This window comes from Zootoca vivipara, chromosome 15, assembly GCF_965207765.1.
Source record: "Zootoca vivipara chromosome 15, rZooViv2.hap1.1, whole genome shotgun sequence".
In the NCBI taxonomy this organism is placed as follows: domain Eukaryota; kingdom Metazoa; phylum Chordata; class Lepidosauria; order Squamata; family Lacertidae; genus Zootoca; species Zootoca vivipara.
Genome location: NC_142598.1, coordinates 9665707 through 9684742, shown reverse-complemented (window position 1 = coordinate 9684742; position 19036 = coordinate 9665707). Strand labels below are relative to the sequence as shown.

At 45.2% G+C, this 19036-nt stretch overlaps 2 protein-coding genes and 1 long non-coding RNA gene across 3 annotated transcripts in view; 2 read left to right on the top strand and 1 right to left on the bottom strand.

Annotated features, from left to right (window-relative positions):
• CNN1 (calponin 1) overlaps positions 1 to 9651 on the top strand; it is a 39974-nt gene extending 30323 nt beyond the window's left edge. The window contains exons 6-7 of the mRNA XM_035140726.3: positions 1977 to 2123; positions 5935 to 9651. Of these exons, the coding sequence (XP_034996617.1) occupies positions 1977 to 2123; positions 5935 to 6186 (399 nt within the window). The 3' untranslated portion in view covers positions 6187 to 9651. The remainder of the gene's footprint in view (positions 1 to 1976; positions 2124 to 5934) is intronic.
• Positions 9652 to 10818: 1167 nt separating this feature from the next.
• On the top strand, positions 10819 to 16474 carry LOC148683370 (uncharacterized). The gene is made up of 2 exons (XR_015947247.1): positions 10819 to 10963; positions 16141 to 16474. It is a non-coding gene; the product is annotated as an uncharacterized LOC148683370 (long non-coding RNA).
• ELOF1 (elongation factor 1) lies at positions 12943 to 19036 on the bottom strand. Its single transcript, XM_035140727.3, has 4 exons — positions 19007 to 19036; positions 16873 to 16994; positions 15422 to 15492; positions 12943 to 14624 (listed from the first exon to the last, which is right to left on the bottom strand). The coding sequence occupies exons 2-4, from the start codon at positions 16986 to 16988 to the stop codon at positions 14560 to 14562; spliced, it is 252 nt and encodes an 83-aa protein (XP_034996618.1). The 5' UTR covers positions 16989 to 16994; positions 19007 to 19036; the 3' UTR covers positions 12943 to 14559.

Genomic DNA, 19036 nt, shown 5'->3' with positions numbered 1-19036 from the left:
ACTTTAGCATTTCCAAGACACAGATGAAAGCACAAATGTATGGGAAACTGATTTATGAGCACTGCATTGCCACCTAGAGGCAGAAGGTGATACTACTAAAGATGCTTTTTAATAGGGGTTTAGGTAGGGTTGCCATACATCTGGAATTTCTAGGACGTAGCCGGCATTCAGCCATCGGAAACACCGCCTGGTGGAATCGCTTAAATCTCTGGAAGTGTATATGTTGGTGAATTTCCTTTAAAATAGCTCAAAAACTTCATTAATTTATGAGATTTTGCAAAAAGCAAAAAAAAATTTTTTTTAAAAAAAAAGCTCAGAAACTTTGGGAAAAACTAAAAACATTTGCCCCCTACCCCCCAGGTTTTCACTTTTTGAAATATGGCAACCCTAGTTTAGGAATGTTAGAGAAAATAAAGCCCGACAGTGTGGGGGCTCGCCTTGGCTTAGTTGCAAAACCACACTGAGACAAAAGATTTGAGGTGGTGCAGAGCACTTTGCCAGGGCCGTCTTAAGCATATCTGGCGCCCTGGCACCGTGGTGCGAAGATCCCTCCGCCGCCCCTGCCCCCCGCCGCCCCGTTACCCAGCACGGCTGCCTGGCGGCCCGGCACCCTGGCGCATTGCGCCACCCAGCCTTGCCTTAGGGCCAGCCCTGCACTTTGCCTTCACATAACGTGTGAACATTGCCAATGTTTACTGGGGCAGAACTTAAAATGTCACTTCCGCAGCTCTTCTGGAGGTAATTTTCTGGATAGTTAATAGTTTTTCATCATTTTAGCTTTTGAGGGAATTTTATAATTATTTTAGCTTTATTTCCACTGAAAGCAGTGTGGTTTTTTTTTCCTTTAAAAAATCCATTTTATTTTTTTTAAAAAAGGCATAAATGGAAAGGGATTTCCCTCTTTTTCAAAATCATTGTGAAGCTGCAGCTGCAACATGTTACTGATATTCTTAAATTTACTATTCCTGCTGGAATTCAAACAGGGTCAAATCCACAAAATATCAGGGTGTCGGAACAGTAACAGAACAGAACGCAGGTACCAACAGGGGTTATAAAAAGAATTATTAGCCAAAATAGGAAGGAGGGCAGAAAACTGGGCTAAGAACAACAGAGGCCTAAGAAAAGAAGGCTTAGTCTGTCAACTTTAGTTGCCAACAGAATATGCACACCTTGCAGACTTAACATAGAGAATAAGAGAACAAAAATAAAAAAACGTTTATTGAATATATGGAAAATAATTGTGTACAGCTGGAAACGCTGGCAGCATTAAGACAAATGCAACTGTGTAAAAAGTTTTGATGGATGTAATAGTGGAAAAACAATTGGTATAGTTTTTGTAAAATATGCAGGGATATAAAATATGCAAAATGAACTATGGAAAGAGATGAAGGGAAGTCATTGATATCTTAAGTACGTAAAATGTTTATCTGAAATTGTCAAACAGAAAATTTAATAAAAATCATATATATATATATATATATTTTAAAAAGAAGCCTTACACTGCCTACAGATGCAATATGGCCAGTCTGTTCCAGACATAGTCTACAGGAATGTGATGGGAACAAATTACAGGGACCCTGCCAGCTGGAAGATCTTCCTGAAATCTGTGATAGAACCAGAAATAAATGAAATTCTACATTGTGTAAATGGCAGGGTAGGGTTGGGGCTTTTCACCAGTGTGGTGTAGTGGTTAAGAGCGGTAGACTCGTAATCTGGGGAACTGGGTTCGCGTCTCCGCTCCTCCACATGCAGCTGCTGGGTGACCTTGGGCTAGTCACACTTCTCTGAAGTCTCTCAGCCTCACTCACCTCGCAGAGTGTTTGTTGTGGGGGAGGAAGGGAAAGGAGAATGTTAGCTGCTTTGAGACTCCTTAGGGTAGTGATAAAGCGGGATATCAAATCCAAATCCAAACCAAACCCAAACTTGGAGGAGACAGAATGACCAGCCTAACTGCCAACACTGTTTTTGCTTCCTAGATGGGCACCAACAAATTTGCCAGCCAGCAGGGCATGACAGCATATGGCACACGTCGGCACCTCTATGACCCTAAGTTGGGCACAGACCAACCTTTAGATCAAGCCACCATCAGTCTACAGATGGGAACCAACAAGGGGGCTAGCCAGGTAAGAAATGGAGGGGGGACGACATGGAATACGGTATGTGCATTGACTATTTAGAATTCCAGCTCTGGCTGGGGTTTCCCACAAGTACAATGCTGTCTTGGATTTCTCCTGGTGCCCACAAAGTATCTATCCAACATTCATCATGAGTTGGCAAAGGGGGATTAGTTTTTTCCCTCCTTGAAAAGCTCATAGAGCCGAAGGACTCTCTGAAAGAGTGCCACTCTTTCCCATTCCCTCTTTTAGCTCTATGTGCTTCTCAAGGCTCAGAGGGCATCCGGGCAGTTGAACTGTAGGAATTGGAGCAACTAAGAGAAAGGTAGGGACACAGGTGGCACCGTGGTCTAAACCACTGAGCCTAGGGCTTGCCAATCAGAAGGTCAGCAGTTCGAATCCCCGCGACGGAGTGAGCTCCCGTTGTTCAGTCCCAGCTCCTGCCAACCCAGCAGTTCAAAAGCACGTCAAAGTGCAAGTAGATAAATAGGAAGGTAAACAGCGTTTCGGTGTGCTGCTCTGGTTTTGCCAGAAGCGGCTTAGTCATGCTGGCCACATGACCCAGAAAAACTGTCTGCAGACAAACGTCGGCTCCCTCGGCCAGTAAAGTGAGATGAGCGGCGCAACCCCGGAGTCGTTTGCGACTGGACTTAACTGTCAGGGGTCCTTTACCTTTACCATTGCCTTTTTAAGAGAAAAAGGGAACCACCGAGTGGGTGAACTGGCCAGGGGACAAAAGAGTGTGTGCTGCAGGAATCAGGAGAGTGTAGTGCCAGACAACCAGAAGGCGCACTCACAAAGGTTGGATCCAGTAAGATGTATTCTCTTGAAATGACATCTTTTCCCCAAGAGTTCACCCAGCCTGTCCACCACCAAATCACAGATCACATCTGTCTCTATTGGCTGCACTGTAAAAATCACAGATCCAATACAGTGCTTCCATGGTTCACATGGATACAAGGCACAAATCCGTGAGATTCTCAAAACCACCATCAAATCACAGGTCACCTCTGTACCAACTGATGTATTCTGCAATTTGTTGGTGGCTTTGTTGCCCTTCTTTGCGGGAGAAAACCCACAAGGAGCCATGTTTTTGTGGTGCATTTTTAATATATATACTATGCAATCTTCCAGTGGAAGGTTTGTTTTGATTGTGGCTTTGGTGGGATCCAAATTTAAGAGTATGTTTTAATTCTGCTGGATCTAACTTCTACCCAGACCCCATGGAAAAATAAAGTCTCTCTCTGTGTGTGTAGTGTGTGTGTGGTATGTGTGTGTGTGAGAGAGATTTCTTTCTCTGGGGAGAAAGATTTCTTTCTCTGTCCTGAGGGAGCATGGGAAGAAGCAGAGGAGGTGGTACCCAGAACACTCTCTCAACATTCCAAATGTGGCCACAGCGCCTAAAGTTCATGGCACCTGAAAGAGATGATAAAATAGCCTTAGACACAATAAAGGTAAAGGGACCCCTGACCGTTAGTACCAGTCGCGGACGACTCTGGGGTTGCGGTGCTCATCTCGCTTTACTGGCCAAGGGAGCCGGCGTACAGCTTCCAGGTCATGTGGCCAGCATGACTAAGCCGCTTCTGGCGAACCAGAGCAGCGCATGGAAACGCCATTTACCTTCCCACCCCTTTACCTATTAATCTACTTTCACTTTGACGTGCTTTCAAACTACTAGGTTGGCAGGAGCTGGGACCGAACAACGGGAGCTCACCCAATCGCAGGGATTCAAACCGCCAACCTTCCGATTGGCAAGCCCTAGGCTGAGTGGTTTAGACCACAGTGCCACCCACGTCCCTATATACAGTAGACCAGGCATCCCCAAACTTTGGCCCTCCAGATGTTTTGGACTACAATTCCCATCTCCCCTGATCACTGGTCCTGTTAGCTAGGGATCATGGGAGTTGTAGGCCAAAACATCTGGGGGGCCGCAGTTTGGGGACACACACAGTAAAATCCTCAAGAGACAGGCCCATTGTCCCAATTAAATATTTTGCATTGCTGGGTTACCTTCTTCTTCTCTGTAAAAAATACCCACCCCCCCCCCCCATGACTCTGGAAAAGGCACCATCTTTTGCACCCTGTTTTGCATGCTCCCCCACCAAGTGAAACACCACCGGATTATCCCCACTATGACAGAAGTACAACAGGCACACTGCAGCTGTTCTTAGAAATGTCACAGATGTAATGAAGTACAGTTAAGGAGAAGTCAGTTTCTGGGAACAGCTGGGAAAGTGTGTTACTACTTAGGGATCTATTTATATATAACTGCCTGTCTACAAGAGCAAGGGGCATCCCTTGTGGGTTCTAAGCAACACCCCCTTGTGGACCATTCATAGATTACTGTGCACTTTTGTACAACTAGGTTTTTAGGCATAATGCAAAAAAATAATGGTACTCTGCCAAGAACAGACAATGCTGCTGCTGTTTTGGGTACCGGATTATTTAACCTGGGATAAACCATTCCAAAAGAGTCCATGATTCTTTTTGAGCCAATTGCCTTGCTTTGAAATTCTGTCTTACAGTAGCCTCGGAAACATGTGAGCTGAAGTTGAAGCAACTTCAGGCCAGGTGGGGGCAGTTATCTCAAGAAGATACCATTGCCAGTAAACAAGTCCTAGCTTGTTCTTTCCTCATAAGTGTAGTCCAGAAAGCAGGTACTGCTAATCTCAAAAGTGTTCCACAAGTACTTTTAGGTCCCAAGAAGATCAAGGTAAACTCAGGAGAGCTATTTGAGGTATTTGTTGTCCTAGAAAGCAAATAAGCTCAGCCTTAATGCAAGGAGAGGAAGATGAGGGATGTTCAAACAGGAAAACCAAACTTTTGCTTGGCATCCCATTGGCACTAATAAAATTGAACTAAGTACAGTGGTAAGGGACCCAGGTGGCGCTGTGGTTAAATCACTGAGCCTAGGGCTTGCTGATCAGAAGGTCGGCGGTTCGAATCCATGTGATGGGGTGAGCTCCCGTTGCTTGGTCCCAGCTCCTGCCAACCTAGCAGTTCAAAAGCACGTCAAAATGCAAGTAGATAAATAGGAACTGCTACAGCGGGAAGGTAAATGGCGTTTCTGTGCGCTGCTCTGGTTTGCCAGAAGCGGCTTTGTCATGCTGGCCACATGACCTGGAAGCTATACGCCGGCTCCCTCGGCCAATAATGCGAGATGAGCGCGCAACCCCAGAGTCGGTCACGACTGGACCTAATGGTCAGGGGTCCCTTTACCTTTAGTACAGTGGTACCTTGGTTCTCGAACTTAATCCATTCTGGAAGTCCGTTCCAAGACCAAAACCAAGGTGTGCTTTCTCACAGAATGTAATGCAAAACAGATTAATACGATCCAGGCTGGTGAAAAACTACCCCTAAAATGCTTCTCCCCACTGCCCCAATCAGAGCGATCTTTCCAGATCTCCCTCTCTCTCCCTCTCCCTCCCCCTCCCTCCCCCCCCTCTCTCTCTCTTGTCAAAGCGGCTGGGCTGCAGAGTGCTGTCAGGACACTTCTCCCCGCTACCCCAATCAGCCCGATCTCTCTAAAAGCAGAAGCGTAACACTAAAAACAGAAGCCCAGGACACATTTGACTTCCCCCAAAAAAATCGAGAACCGGAACGCTCACTTCCGGGTTTGTGACATCTGGGTTCCAAGTTGTTAATGAACTAGGCTGTTCGAGAACCAAGGTACCACTGTACCAGCAGAGAGGGTATGAAGGGGCCCCCATGCGAAGCCTGCTCTGCTTTCCATTCTTCTCCTTAAGGCGTTTTACACTCCCAAGCTCACCATTTCCTCTCTTCTTCTTCCTTCTCCTCCTCCATCCATATCCGTCCCTAGGCGGGCATGACGGCTCCTGGAACCAAGCGGCAGATTTTTGAGCCTGCCCATGGCCTGGAGCACTGCGACACCCAGAACATCTCCCTGCAGATGGGCAGCAACAAAGGGGCATCGCAGCAGGGCATGACTGTGTATGGGCTGCCGCGGCAGGTCTACGACTCCAAGTACTGCCTCACACCCAACTATGCCATGATCGGAGAGGATGAGGACCAGTACAACCACAGCCATCATAACTTCTACAACTCAGAATAGCCAGCAGGAATCATGGGACGGACATAGGACAGAGACACCAGCACTTAGAAAAAGAAAAAAAAGGGACACTTCCCAAAGAGAAGATCCACCATCTGGTGGCTATTTTCACCTGGGAATATAAGAAGATCCAGACAGTTCCCTAAACTGCTAACCAGCTCACTAGAGACTCCTCAAACCATGCCAAAGCCAAGCCTCCCCTCCAAGTCTCCACCACTGAGCCTTAAAAGCTTCACTTCAATCCCTTTCACGCTTTATTTAATGTATGACGTACTGCCACTACTTTTAAGCATGCACTGATGTGGCTCAAAGCCACTAGGATGGAATGTTACAGTAAATAATAATAATAATCTAATGGGTTGGGAGAAGCAAATACGAGGCAATGAGCACTCTTGATTTCTTTCCTGAACAAGAGCCATCAGTCATCTCTTCCCTGTGGCTTGTGGCAGCTCCTGCCGCTGCTGTTTTGGGGTCAAGGCAGAAGCAGGCAATCAAAGGCACAGCTTCTGTCGGTGAACATATTGCCGACTGCACTCTGTTTTGTACCGTAACAGAAGCTGCCCTGGTACCAGGCCCCGCCATCTGCCTTGCTCTGCCTACAATCAGGTTAGGGGCAAATTGGCAAGCCCCCACCCCACCCCCAATCTGCCTACTTTGCCAGAGGTTCTAGTCATTTTTGCTTCCTACATACTAATAGTTTGTAGAAAATCACCGGTGAACTGAATCAGCCATTGGCTTCCTGGAAACGGAACATATTTAGGTAGAGTATGTGAACTGTGGAGGGAGACTGTAGGAGGTTGGACGCATCTAACCAGTAAAGGGGTATGTTCACAGTGTCCGAAGTTATCCCAAGATTCATGTTGAGAGATCATTTGGTGAGAATTACACACAATTGTAAACCAAGGCCGTTCATCTTCTACATCTTCAGGGAGAATCTGGAAAATAACTTACCAGGTTATCAGTAATCTAGTCTTCACTAAAAAAGAGAGACAGAGTTTCTCGTCCTAATGGTTCTTGACTGAGCTCCACTATGCAGGCAACTTCTACACAGAAACACTCTAGCGCTCAGAAATTGGAACTTATCCATTCCTCCTCCTGAATGCCTCTTGTTTACCAACGGTTCTCCTATCACGTAAGCCACTTCCTTGCCATTTATCTCCAGCACACACACCCAATTTCATAGTAAATAATGGAAATCAAAGCAACTCCACGCACTGCAAGCACATTTACACACATTCTGGAGAAGAAATTTAAAATTACAGAGGTACAGAACATGAACAGCCCTTAATAAGGCTGGCAGAAGTGCTGTGGGACTAATTCGTGTTTGAAACTAAAATGCTTCTATTAAGTAACATTCACATGCTTCAAATGAAGACAAATGAATCACCTGCTATAGAGCCAAAACCAGTTTTGAGATAAGCCTAACCACCAAAATAAATCCCACTGAATTTACTTATACAAATAAATTTGGCTTGTGATAGCACTATCATCCAGTTCAATACTCAATTAACTGCATGGATTTTAAACCTGCATAAATTTGCATATATCACAATAGCCCTGAAGGGGGGTGGGGAGCATTCACTGTTTGTAGTGACGCCTGTATGTGTCATAGCCGGAGCCATTTCGGAAGCACTATTTCCACCTGTGTGAGGACCAAGGAGCGATGCTCTTATAAGAAGCCCCCTGCCACCACCTGCAGATTTATAATCACTTACATTTAAAAGCAATTTTCCAACAAATCTCCTCTAAATGACCAAGGTAAAGGGACCCCTGACTATTAGGTCCAGTCGTGACCGACTCTGGGGTTGCGGCGCTCATCTCGCTTTATTGGCCGAGGGAGCCGACGTACAGCTTCCGGGTCATGTGGCCAGCTTGACTATTAATCAATTAGATTAGTTGTCCAAACATGGCAGTCTCAGTTAAGGATTGGGGTTGCTTATCTACCTGCGTGGCATCCAAGTTAGAACAGGAAAAAGCTCGCTGGCTTCACTAACTGCACCACCGTGTTGCCTGGTGGCAAATCTAGATGTTTAGCCGGGGGGGGCGTGGGGCACTTGTTCACTGATTAGCACTGTAGTTAGTATGTGGTACCAGCTATTGTTACAAACCAACATTTGGGGGAAATGCCAAAGTCTATATTGCCAACAAAAGCAGCTGCTGTCTTTAAATCCTGCCCCTGCCCCTGGCTTCTCTCCCTGAGATGCTCTACATATTGAGCAGCTAAGACACACCGAAAGAACCCACTCTAAAACTTTTTTTTGTTATCTTCTGCTAATGACCACTTTTTTAATTTCACTGCAGCACAATAAAAAAAGGAAAAAAACACACATTTCTAATATGATTGGAGGTCTTCCTTATCCCTTGGTCAGAGGTTTTCAACCGTTTTGAGTCCACAGCTCCCTTGAGCAACTACTGTACATTCTTTCTGCAACACCCTTGTGGAACTCAGGAGCCCAGTTATGTCACCCCTTGCCTGCAGAGCTGGCAGCCTGTCATGCTTTTTCAAACACCCTTCAGCCTCCTCTCTTTTCCCTTCTCATTGGGGGTCCCTGAGCTGACCCCCCCCTGCCGCAAATAGAGGTGCCTTTTCACACTGCCCCACAGGGGCCTGAGAGGCATCTCCTTGGCAGCTTGTAGCCAGAGCTGCTGCAACAAACAGCCACACAAGCCTATGGGAGGCAGAGACGCAAGAGAGCATCAGAGGAGGGAGGGACAGAAAGAGGGACAGAGGCCAGTGTTGCCCGTGGTACCCCGGCCATCATTCGAGGCACCCCAGGGTGCCATGGCACACTGGTTGAAAACCACTGCTCTTGGTCTATCTAGTCCAGAACAATCTACTTTGGTTTACAGGGAATCTCTTAAGTCCTCCAGGCAGAAAGGACTTTTCAAACTCTGGTCCCCAAGTATATGCCAAGGATTGAGCCTGGGGGACCTTCTACGAAAAAAATCATGTAAAAAAAAAGAGGGAATTTTTAAAGTGCTAAACTAGATTTTGACTCAGCTCTCTTCCAACTCAGTTTAAAGCAGGCATTCCCAAACTTCAGCCCTCCAGATGTTTTGGACTACAATTCCCATCTTCCCCAACCACTGGTCCTGTTAGCTAGGGATCATGGGAGTTGTAGGCCAAAACATCTGGAGGGCCGCAGTTTGGGGATGCCTGGTTTAAAGCTTGTGTTTCTTTGCAAGTGTCTACTGTCAAATGGAAAACAGTCAGCTGACGATGCAGAATCAGAGAGAATAAGCCTGCATGGTTATGAATGTATTCAGTGATTTGTACCACATTCAACGGCATAAAAACCCGTGTGGCAAATGGGCTGTCATTTTAAAGTGAGCAAAGTTTCTAGCCTTTGTAGTTTACAGAGGAAACCTGAAAATAATGGGCAGTCTCTGCTTAAGTAGAAAATTCAAATTTCTACAAAAAGGGTTATTACTATGCTGCAAAATAATAAAGCATGTAAGCTCAAGCTATACTGTGTGCAGATCTAGAGCAGTTTAGAATCTTCTTCTGGGAACAGACAAAGTCTAAACAACTCTCTTGCTTGGCAGGTCTCAGAAAATAAGTACTCGCCAAATAAGGGAAGTTATGTTTCATTTGCTGTCCATGGGTCGGTGTAAGAACATAAGTGCCTGGTGAATCAGGCCAATGGCCCACTTAGTGCAGTCACCTGTTTCCAGTGGTCAACCAGGTGAGGCTGAACCTGAACACAAGTGCTCTTCCCACACCTGTGATTCCCAGCGACTGCCATTAAGAATCACACTATCTCAGACAGTGGAGGCAGAGTGTAGCCATTGTGGCTTGTAGCCATTTGATAGCCTTTTCCTCCACAAATGTTTCTAATCCTCTTTTAAAGCCACCCAAGTTGCTGGCCATCGCTGCCTCCCAGTAGGAGTGAGTTCCATAGTTTAGCTATGCATCAGCACTTTCCATGGCGTGTCCTGAATCTTCCATCCAATCTTCATTGGATGGCTCCAAGTTCCGGTATTGCAGGAGGAGATAAACTTCCACCCACTTTCTCCAAACTGTACACAACTTTGTACACCTCTTATTCAAGTTTTGTCTAAACTGACCAAGCTGCAAATGTTGTAAGCCTTCATCATAGAGGAGTTGCTCCGTTCCCTTGACAATTTTGCTTCTTTGAAATCTTTTCCAGCTCTACAATATTATTTTTGAGGCGAGGCTACCAAAACCACAGTATTCCAAGTGGGATCACACCATAGATGTGTTTAATGGCATTATGTTATTTGCAGTATTATTTTCAATCCCTTTCCTAATGGAATCCAGCTTTTTCACACTGGATCAAATTCATTGCACTATCCACTATGACCCTACATCTTCATCCTGGTCAGTTACCATCAGTTCGTTTATACTGAATTGCATTTACCATTTTACTGCCCATTCACCCAGTTTGGAGAGATCCTTTTGGAGCTCTTCACAATCTTTTAGCTTTAATCACATTTAACAATTTGGTATCATCAGCAGACTTGGCTACCTCACTGCTCACTGCTAACTCTACACCGTGTATGAACAAATTAAAAAGCACAGGTGCCAATAAGAACCCTTGGGGAACTCTACTTTCTGACTCCCTCCATCGGGAGAATTGTCTATTAATTTCTGCTCTGATTCCTATTTCTTAGCCAGTTACTGATCTACAAGAGGACCTCCCTTATTCCATGTCTCCTAAGCTGATTCAGAATCCTTTGGTGACCATTAGACAAGCACCTCCATTCCACTGGCTGGAAGTGGCCAAACATGGCAACCCTTTACAACAAGGATAAAAAGGTAATACAGTACAGTGGATGCTCGGATTGCGAATATGATCCGTGCGGGAGGCACATTCACAACCCGCAGTGTTTGCGACCCGTGTCTGCGCATGCGCGGGTTGTGATTCAGTGCTTCTGTGCATGCGCGCGTACCGAAACCCAGAAGTAACCTGTTCCGGTACTTCTGGGTTCGGCGCAGAGCGCAACCCGAAAAAACGCAACCTGAAGCAGCTGTAACCCGAGGTATGACTGTATACAGGCGATTCTCAACTCACGAGATTACATTCTGGGGATAGTGTGTATAGTCAAAACACATTGGGTTCATTGATGAGTGGGATTGTCAAAGTATTTTTCCCTGGACACCTGCCCCCTTTTACTTTATTTTAAATTGAGTGAAGCTGAATGTGCGAGTTGTGAGTGACCTGAACTTAGCAAGTTAATGAGCACATAAACACCTGTATTTGCATGACCAAATCCAAATACCTTTCTCCATGTCAAAGAAACCTACAGGGTACTTGGTTAATTTTTAAAGCAGTTTCTATTATATAGTCATTGGATCCAAAAGCAGACCTCTAAATAGGTGAATAGCCAATACTTATTTGACATGTTTCTACCTCGCCTTTAAGACAAGACAGCTTCCAAGTCAAACACCAAAATCGACAAACGTAAAATGAAAAGGTGGTCGAGACCTCTGGTCATACTGTTCTAAGCCACATGTCCTACAACCTTTACAGTATTCAAAAAGCAAGGTGACCCTGCCAAAGTACAAAGGCTACAGAGAAAACAGGGTTAGTTGTCTGGGGGCCCTGATTACCCTAGAACTAGAACACTGTGCAAAGTCCCAACCAGTCTTATTTACTCAGTCTAATCTCTCATAGCAAACAAGCCCAGTCAGCTGATTTGTCACAAACCCTCCATTCTGGTACTCTGAGGTTCTCGCCTTGGCCTGGAATGCAGCCATTTGCTCCGTTTTTGCAGAGGTCAATAGGGGGAAAAAAGATTACTTCAAGAAGTCATGCTACTTTACAAAGAACAGGATATAAGTAATAATTTCATAATAATCTTTACCAGACAAGTTAAGTGTGTTGGCCAGCTTCAGTAGATGGGTAGAGGTTCAATTCTCCACAACAGGACATGTCGTTCTCTTTTGCTGAGAATTGGGTATTGCGCAGCAAAAAGACAGCCAGGGTGGGATGTAGCGAGAATCGTGCTGTCTCCAAGTGATGCAGGGCTGCAGAGAATGGGGAAAGGCTTTTCTTTCAGCTTGGATCAGCTACTAAATGTAGTCTTTAGCCACTTGTCAAAATGTGGGCAGAGCATAATTCCTTTCAAGGCTGGGTGGAAGGCCACAGTGCCACCTCAAAACTTGTTTCAATGGCCCTTCAGTTGACTCTTCCTTTGGCTGAGAAGTAGGACTTGAATAGTAGATGGTCTCCGCAAGGCAAACAAGAGAGAACACAAGAATATTTTTTTTAGGCTCCACCTTCTCTGCTTTTCTTTCATCACTGCCTGTGGAACTTGCACCTCCCTGACCAAGACAGGTATATAATTGAGAGTTCTGCATTAAAATAGACTTCTAGGAAGTTCAGTGTGAGCTTGTACCATTACTGTTAGTGGAATGACCACTCCAACAGAAAGCTCAGTTTCCTTAATGTTTGTTCAGCCTTGTGGTTCTTTGATTTCCTTCTTCTACAGAGCTCAGAATGGTATTTTAGCCCCACAGCATCCATGTAAAATGGAGCTGGGCTGAGAGAAGGTAATTTACCCAAAGCCGCAGGGAATTGAAGATGCAACTGCCAAGAGTATCTAATAAGCACACAACTTAAGGCACTCTTGTCTTCTTCAAAATGGGCAGCAATTACAAAACCGAAGACAAACACAACGTTGCTATCACAGAAGCAGCTAACACAAAAAGCTGTACTGACTTCATACAATCCAAAAAGATTAAAGTGGGACGCAACACAACACCAGCAGTAACAGAAGACACTGAACAGATGCTTTTCCATTATGGAATTTATTTAAACGGGATGATAATTACTCAGTTACTGGCAGAGGCTCCTCTAATACATTTAAAACAAGTGGGTTCCTGCTTTCTTGGACATTATTTACATACAAGGGCACAAGAATTTGCTGTCCAATAGACTGTGGAATTAATTCCTGCTTGGATTTAAAAGACAAGGGACTTGATAGAGCAGCAGGGGTTGTTGGGAATGTACAGCTGGAGGCTGCTTTTACCATCCAAGGCAGCCCAAAAAGGCCTCCTGATTCAAGGCCACATGACAGTGAGGAAGGCAAGGTGAGAAGGGGCCAAAATCCTCTGTCATTGACTGCCAAATTCAGAATTAAACCTCTGTCCGTATCGATATCCACTCCAAAGTAAATCATTTGTGGTGGTTGCTGTGACCCCTGTATTTTGTGAGCACTCTGTTATTAGGAAGACTAATAAGAAAAGGGAAGCCAAACTGGCAATTAAGTGATCTATTTCTGGAAAGCAGAGTTCATGCTCACCACAGTGAGAAGAATAAAAAGCAAAACAAAACGAAAAAGCATACATACTGGAAGGATCTTTTACAATATACTGTTTGATTATCACCTATGTACATTGCACCAGTACCTATTAATCGGATGATGGCACAATCTCTGCGATGTAGGCAGAATTCTCCTCAGTAAAGTACAATTAAAATCCCACATCTAGTCCTATGGAGCATCCAGAAGCGAAGTTAACATCACTGGCTACTAAGCTGGCTTTTAAATAAGTCATTTAAAATAAAGCAACACTGCTTTCGTAGGATAAAGTCTCCATTTAAAACAGTAGCATCAAGGAAGAGTCGTGACCCCCCCCCATCATGTTGATGGTCCCATAGTCTTAAGGTCAGAAGTAAGGTCAGATTCCTGCCTATTCAACTGCTGGGCAGGAGCTAAGCTTGCTTTGTTTCCTGTGAAAGGAAAGAAGAGACCCAGAAAAAAAGAAATGCTGGTAGGGAAAGAATTATAAGAAATTCTTCTGGCAGTTTCAGGAACCCAAAGATGACATACTGCCACCCCTACATAATTGGCACCAACCTACTGAAAGAAATGTTTCCTTAGTGACCAAGTCTACTACTCAGTGAGTCAGTAAAGCAATTATATGTGGGGGGTTATTTCATGTTCTGTTCCTGTATACACTTGCTTGCTCAGCATTGCTGTTCAACCATGGCAACAAGGTGTACAATTTCCCAAGGACTACCTCTGAATACCCAGCGACAAAGGAGCTTGCATGGGTGCTCCTTCCATACAAGCCCAACTGAAATGAACAGAGATTGAATAGCGGCCCTTGATAAGAATGCACCCAATGCACTGTTGTATAGCGAGATTCCCAATGCTCAGCATGTTTACAAAACCGCGGGCCTTTCCCATGTTTTGCAGATCCTACTTATAGTCTTTAGTCCCTTAATTCCAGGGGTACAATCCCATAATATTCATATGTAGGACAGGATTACTGGATAGAAACAAACAGCACAAGAGTCACATTTCCCAGCCACTTGTTGGATCTTCCAATGCATTATGTAACAAAGAACTTCCACCCTCCCAAATTAAGAAGTATTGTTGAATTCCTGGCAAGTTCCTCTCCAGTTGCTATTGATTGGCTGCCTCACAAGCATCTATCCAGTCACTGTAAACATCCACTGGTTCTGAAAGATCTTTAGGATCAAATGTCAAGGAAGAATCTACCATGAGTGCCCCCCCCCACCATAAAAAATATTATTGGTTTTGGATGTGTATATCTTTCCAAAAAGGGACCCAGGTGGCGCTGTGGTTAAACCACTGAGCCTAGGGCTTGCTGATCAGAAGGTCGGCGGTTCGAATCCCTATGACGGGGTGAGCTCCCGTTGCTTGGTCCCAGCTCCTGCCAACCTAGCAGTTCGAAAGCACGTCAAAATGCAAGTAGATAAATAGGAACCGCTACAGCCGGAAGGTAAACGGCGTTTCCATGTGCTGCTCTGGTTTGCCAGAAGCGGCTTTGTCATGCTGGCCACATGACCTGGAAGCTGTACGCCGGCTCCCTCGGCCAATAATGCGAGATGAGCGCGCAACCCTAGAGTCGGTCACAACTGGACCTAATGGTCAGGGGTCCCTTTACCTTATCTTTCCAAAACCACTGCAAAATCTTGCAAGCGATTTCTTCTATGAACCATAGTTAAGCTGATAAAAGAGTGGCACTTTAGTTGATTTTAAGTATCTGTGGTGGTGGGGTGTTTCAGCTGATTAACCACTCTGGCAAGGCTATGAGTATGTGAATAGCATGTCTGATCAATTTTGATGCTAACTCACTATTTCCAGGTCTTTATGCAGGGTAAGATGAAACATGTAAAGGCCAAAACCAAGACCAAGAAGATAGCATTACACCCTAGGTTACAAATTACTGACATGAAAGCAGGTGCCAACATGGGGGAAGAGAATAAAATATTATAAAACTGAATTGAAGTTCAAAGGATACATGTTATAGGAGTCTGGAATTCTTCCAGGCACACGGTACAGGATATCACACCCGTATTTCGAGCCCTGTCCCTGAAACACACATGCAAAAAAACATATTATAGCTTAAAAGTACCTGTATGTAAGAAAGTGAAAGTCAGAAAAGAGGAAAAGGGTGACTTTGGGTATGGAATATTGTTTAACATGCAATGAACAGTAGGCACAAACATTCCTAGTCATCTCAGTTAGAGGCATAGCAAGTACCCTCCACAAATCTTTCCCTACAGAATGGATGGAGAACCTCTGGCCCAAGAGCCAATCTTATGCCACACAGGGCTCCAATCTGGCTCACAAACCATACTACCCAAACCATGCCCATTTGTGAATCACCCTGATGGAACGGGCTTTCCAATCCTGCTTTGCCTGGGGAAGTAGGACAAAGGCCAATGCTTGCAGAAAGCAGGAGTGAGCTCCCTCTGCATCAGCTGACGTGTGCTTGGGGACTTGGGAAAACATAAGGCCAGATCAACAAGGCAGCACGAGAAGCATAAATATTCCATTTTCACCACCTTGCATTAGTACTAAAATAATTTCAATGCCAGCAATGAAGGAAAGCAAACAAGGACATATTTGGGAATGGTACTTTGAAATGAAGAATTGTTGGCCTCTGCACTTAAAATCTGATATGCTTAGTGGGGAATAAAATAATGTACTCTTCATACATTTCTCTTTTTATTTAAGAATTCTTTTGCCCACCAACATCTGAAGGCCTTGTTCAGCCAACATTTGAAACTTGAGAAAAGACTTTCTTGGTAGCTGTTCCCACAATTTTGAACTCCTTGCTAATAGGAGGCCCAGTTAACATCACCTCTGGGTTGTTGTTTTTTCCTTTTCCTTTGTTATTGTATTTATTAGTTAGCTGCCTTGATCACCTTTTCATGGAAATACAGGATACAGATACAACCAACAAATAATGGATATTTTTATGTGCACTTGAGAATTCTCCAACTCCTTGAAATATATCATTTACTTGTTGCTCTGAATGCTTCAGTCTTGTTCCTGTTAGGTTTTTTTTTTTTAACCCCTCTAGTTTTTGTCACTCTCTCTTAAAAACCTTTGGATTCTGCCACAAACACTTTCTTCATACACCCTTAAATATAGGAGAGGAGTGGCAAAGGAGCTTGAGTCTTCTCATTGTATTTCGGCTCTGGAGGCATTGTTTGTGGCACTGTGTACAATGTAATACATGGAAGATGAGCAGATTGAACTACCGTACCAGCAAAGTGCTGGTCTACCAGTTATTTTTCCTTTATTCCATTCCCAGTTCTAATAATGTCTGTGTCCTCCTGCATGTCTACTTTTTGAACCTTCCCTTGTGAGGGCCAGGATGCACATGTCTGCACCCTATTAAGCTTCAGTTTGCCGCACAACATTAATCCACACTCTTCTTTCTTTCTTTTTTACATAACTTACATTTTAACATCACATGATTTCTCATGGTTACAGAAGGGGCAAGTAAATTGAGTCTCAAGTGTCCCAGTCATCTTCTTCTTGGGTGGAGGCTTCCGCTTTGACTTCCTACGGCCCATTTTTGCCTATAGCATGCAAAGCAAGGAGAAACAAATGTGAAGGGGGGGGGGGGTCAGGAGAAGAAGCTTCAGCAAAAGTCCTTATCATGTCAAAGGGTCTTCCCCAACTTCATTCCTCCAGAATGCTTTAACTCAGGCATCCCCAAACTGTGGCCCTCCAGATGTTTTGGCCTACAACTCCCATGATCCCTAGCTAACAGGACCAGTGGTCGGGGAAGATGGGAATTGTAGTCCAAAACATCTGGAGGGCCGAAGTTTGGGGGTGCCTTGTTTTAACTGCAACACACTCCACCCCCCAATCATCAGTCATTATCCAGGACTGATGGGAGTTGCAGACTAACAACCTCTGGAGGGCAGCAGGTCTTAATCTCAAGGTCATGGGTTCAAGACCAACACTGGACAAAAGATTCCTGCATTGCGAGGGGTTGTACTAGATGACCCTTGTGGGACCTCCCAACTCTACAATTCCATGAGATTTCACTCCTTTCTCCTGCCAACCATACTGGGTGACCCAGAAACATGACCGCATGAGGGGCTTTCCTTAACTGACCCCCCAAATTCACCTCACCCCATAATCAAGAGACGGGAGCAAAAACAGGACTGACTACAGAGTGGTGCCCAGCAATGAACTGCATGCGTGCCTGCGTGCGTGCGTGCGTACACACACACACACACACACACACACACACTGAATACATGCCTGTGTGTATATAGTTTTAATTCTATTACTGTTTAATTGTTTTTTAATGATTGCTTTTCCCCCTGTAAGCCCCCTTGAGTTTCTGGTCAGGGGTAAAAGGTGGGGTATAAATACATATAAAACTGGGATATAAATAACTTTAATAATAACAACTACTAATAACAACAACTACGGTACTACAACACTTTGAACAGCCACCTTGGCCTGAAAAGAACAGCGAAGGGCTATTATAAAGTGTGAAGGGCTGCTTACAGTGTTTGAAATCAGCCTGGCGCCAGGCACATTTTGCACCTGGCTTTTGACTACTTGCAACCAAGTAAAGATGGCGCCTGAACATCACCACCATCGGGAGCTGCATGCCTGGGGATCCTTGGCTCTGGACTGTTTCCACACACTAGTACCCTGTCCTGGGGAATGCTTCCAGTTATATTCTATCTGCACCACAGGAATGAACTTCTGGAACTGAAATGCTTTTCTTTTTTCTGCGCAGCCTGAGCAGGGGCAGTCACTATTGCTGGGGGGGGGGGGAGAGGTTGGTATAAGCCAATAAATATGGGGACTGTCCCTGGATCGAGCGGCTTTTCTTCTTTTAAGTTCTCAAAGCTCTCAATCTAGCTCAAGGTGGTCCTCTGAACTATCACATAAAATAAAGACTTCAGCCTTGGCCCCAAAGGGCAACTAGACATTCTGTTCTGATGACTATAACCTTGGTTTCAGACTGTGGTTCCCAATGTGGGGCAATTTGATTTTTAAGGGGGGTTGATTTGGTTTTTAAGGGGGCAATTCAAGAATGTGTTATTAACAGGGAATAGCCTTTTAGGCTTCCTCCACGTGAATATGAGTTCACTTTTTGAATAATAAGAATTATATGTCACAAGCGGAGGAGGCATCAGGGTTTTAGAGATGCTTAGGTGAGGCAATGTCAAGGAAAGGTTGGGAACCACTGATCTAAGGTGCTCTTTGGCGCCTAGTTTATACATCCCAGTTTCGAAAAGCTGGTCTGCTTCCTGAGCATCTCTCAGAAGCGAGCCAGAGCAGGCCGAGGACTGGTTTTGCTGGAGACTCTCGTCATAGAGCTCCGCAGAGGAGTTCAAGGCAAGGGCAGATAAAAGCGACGTCCGGGCGCCCAACCGGCCGCGCTTGTCCCCGCTGGTGCGGCGGGCGACTCGGAACCGGGGTGCGGTGCGGTGCTCCTCTTCCCTCCCGCGCTCCCCTCGTGGGCCCAGAAGCAGCTCCGCCTCCGGAGCCAACGCCGACTCGAAGCTCACTACGGGCGCCACACCGGAGGCCCGCCCGCAGCCTTCCCTTTCCCCCTTACCTGGGGTCGGTTCAACTTCCACAAGGCCTC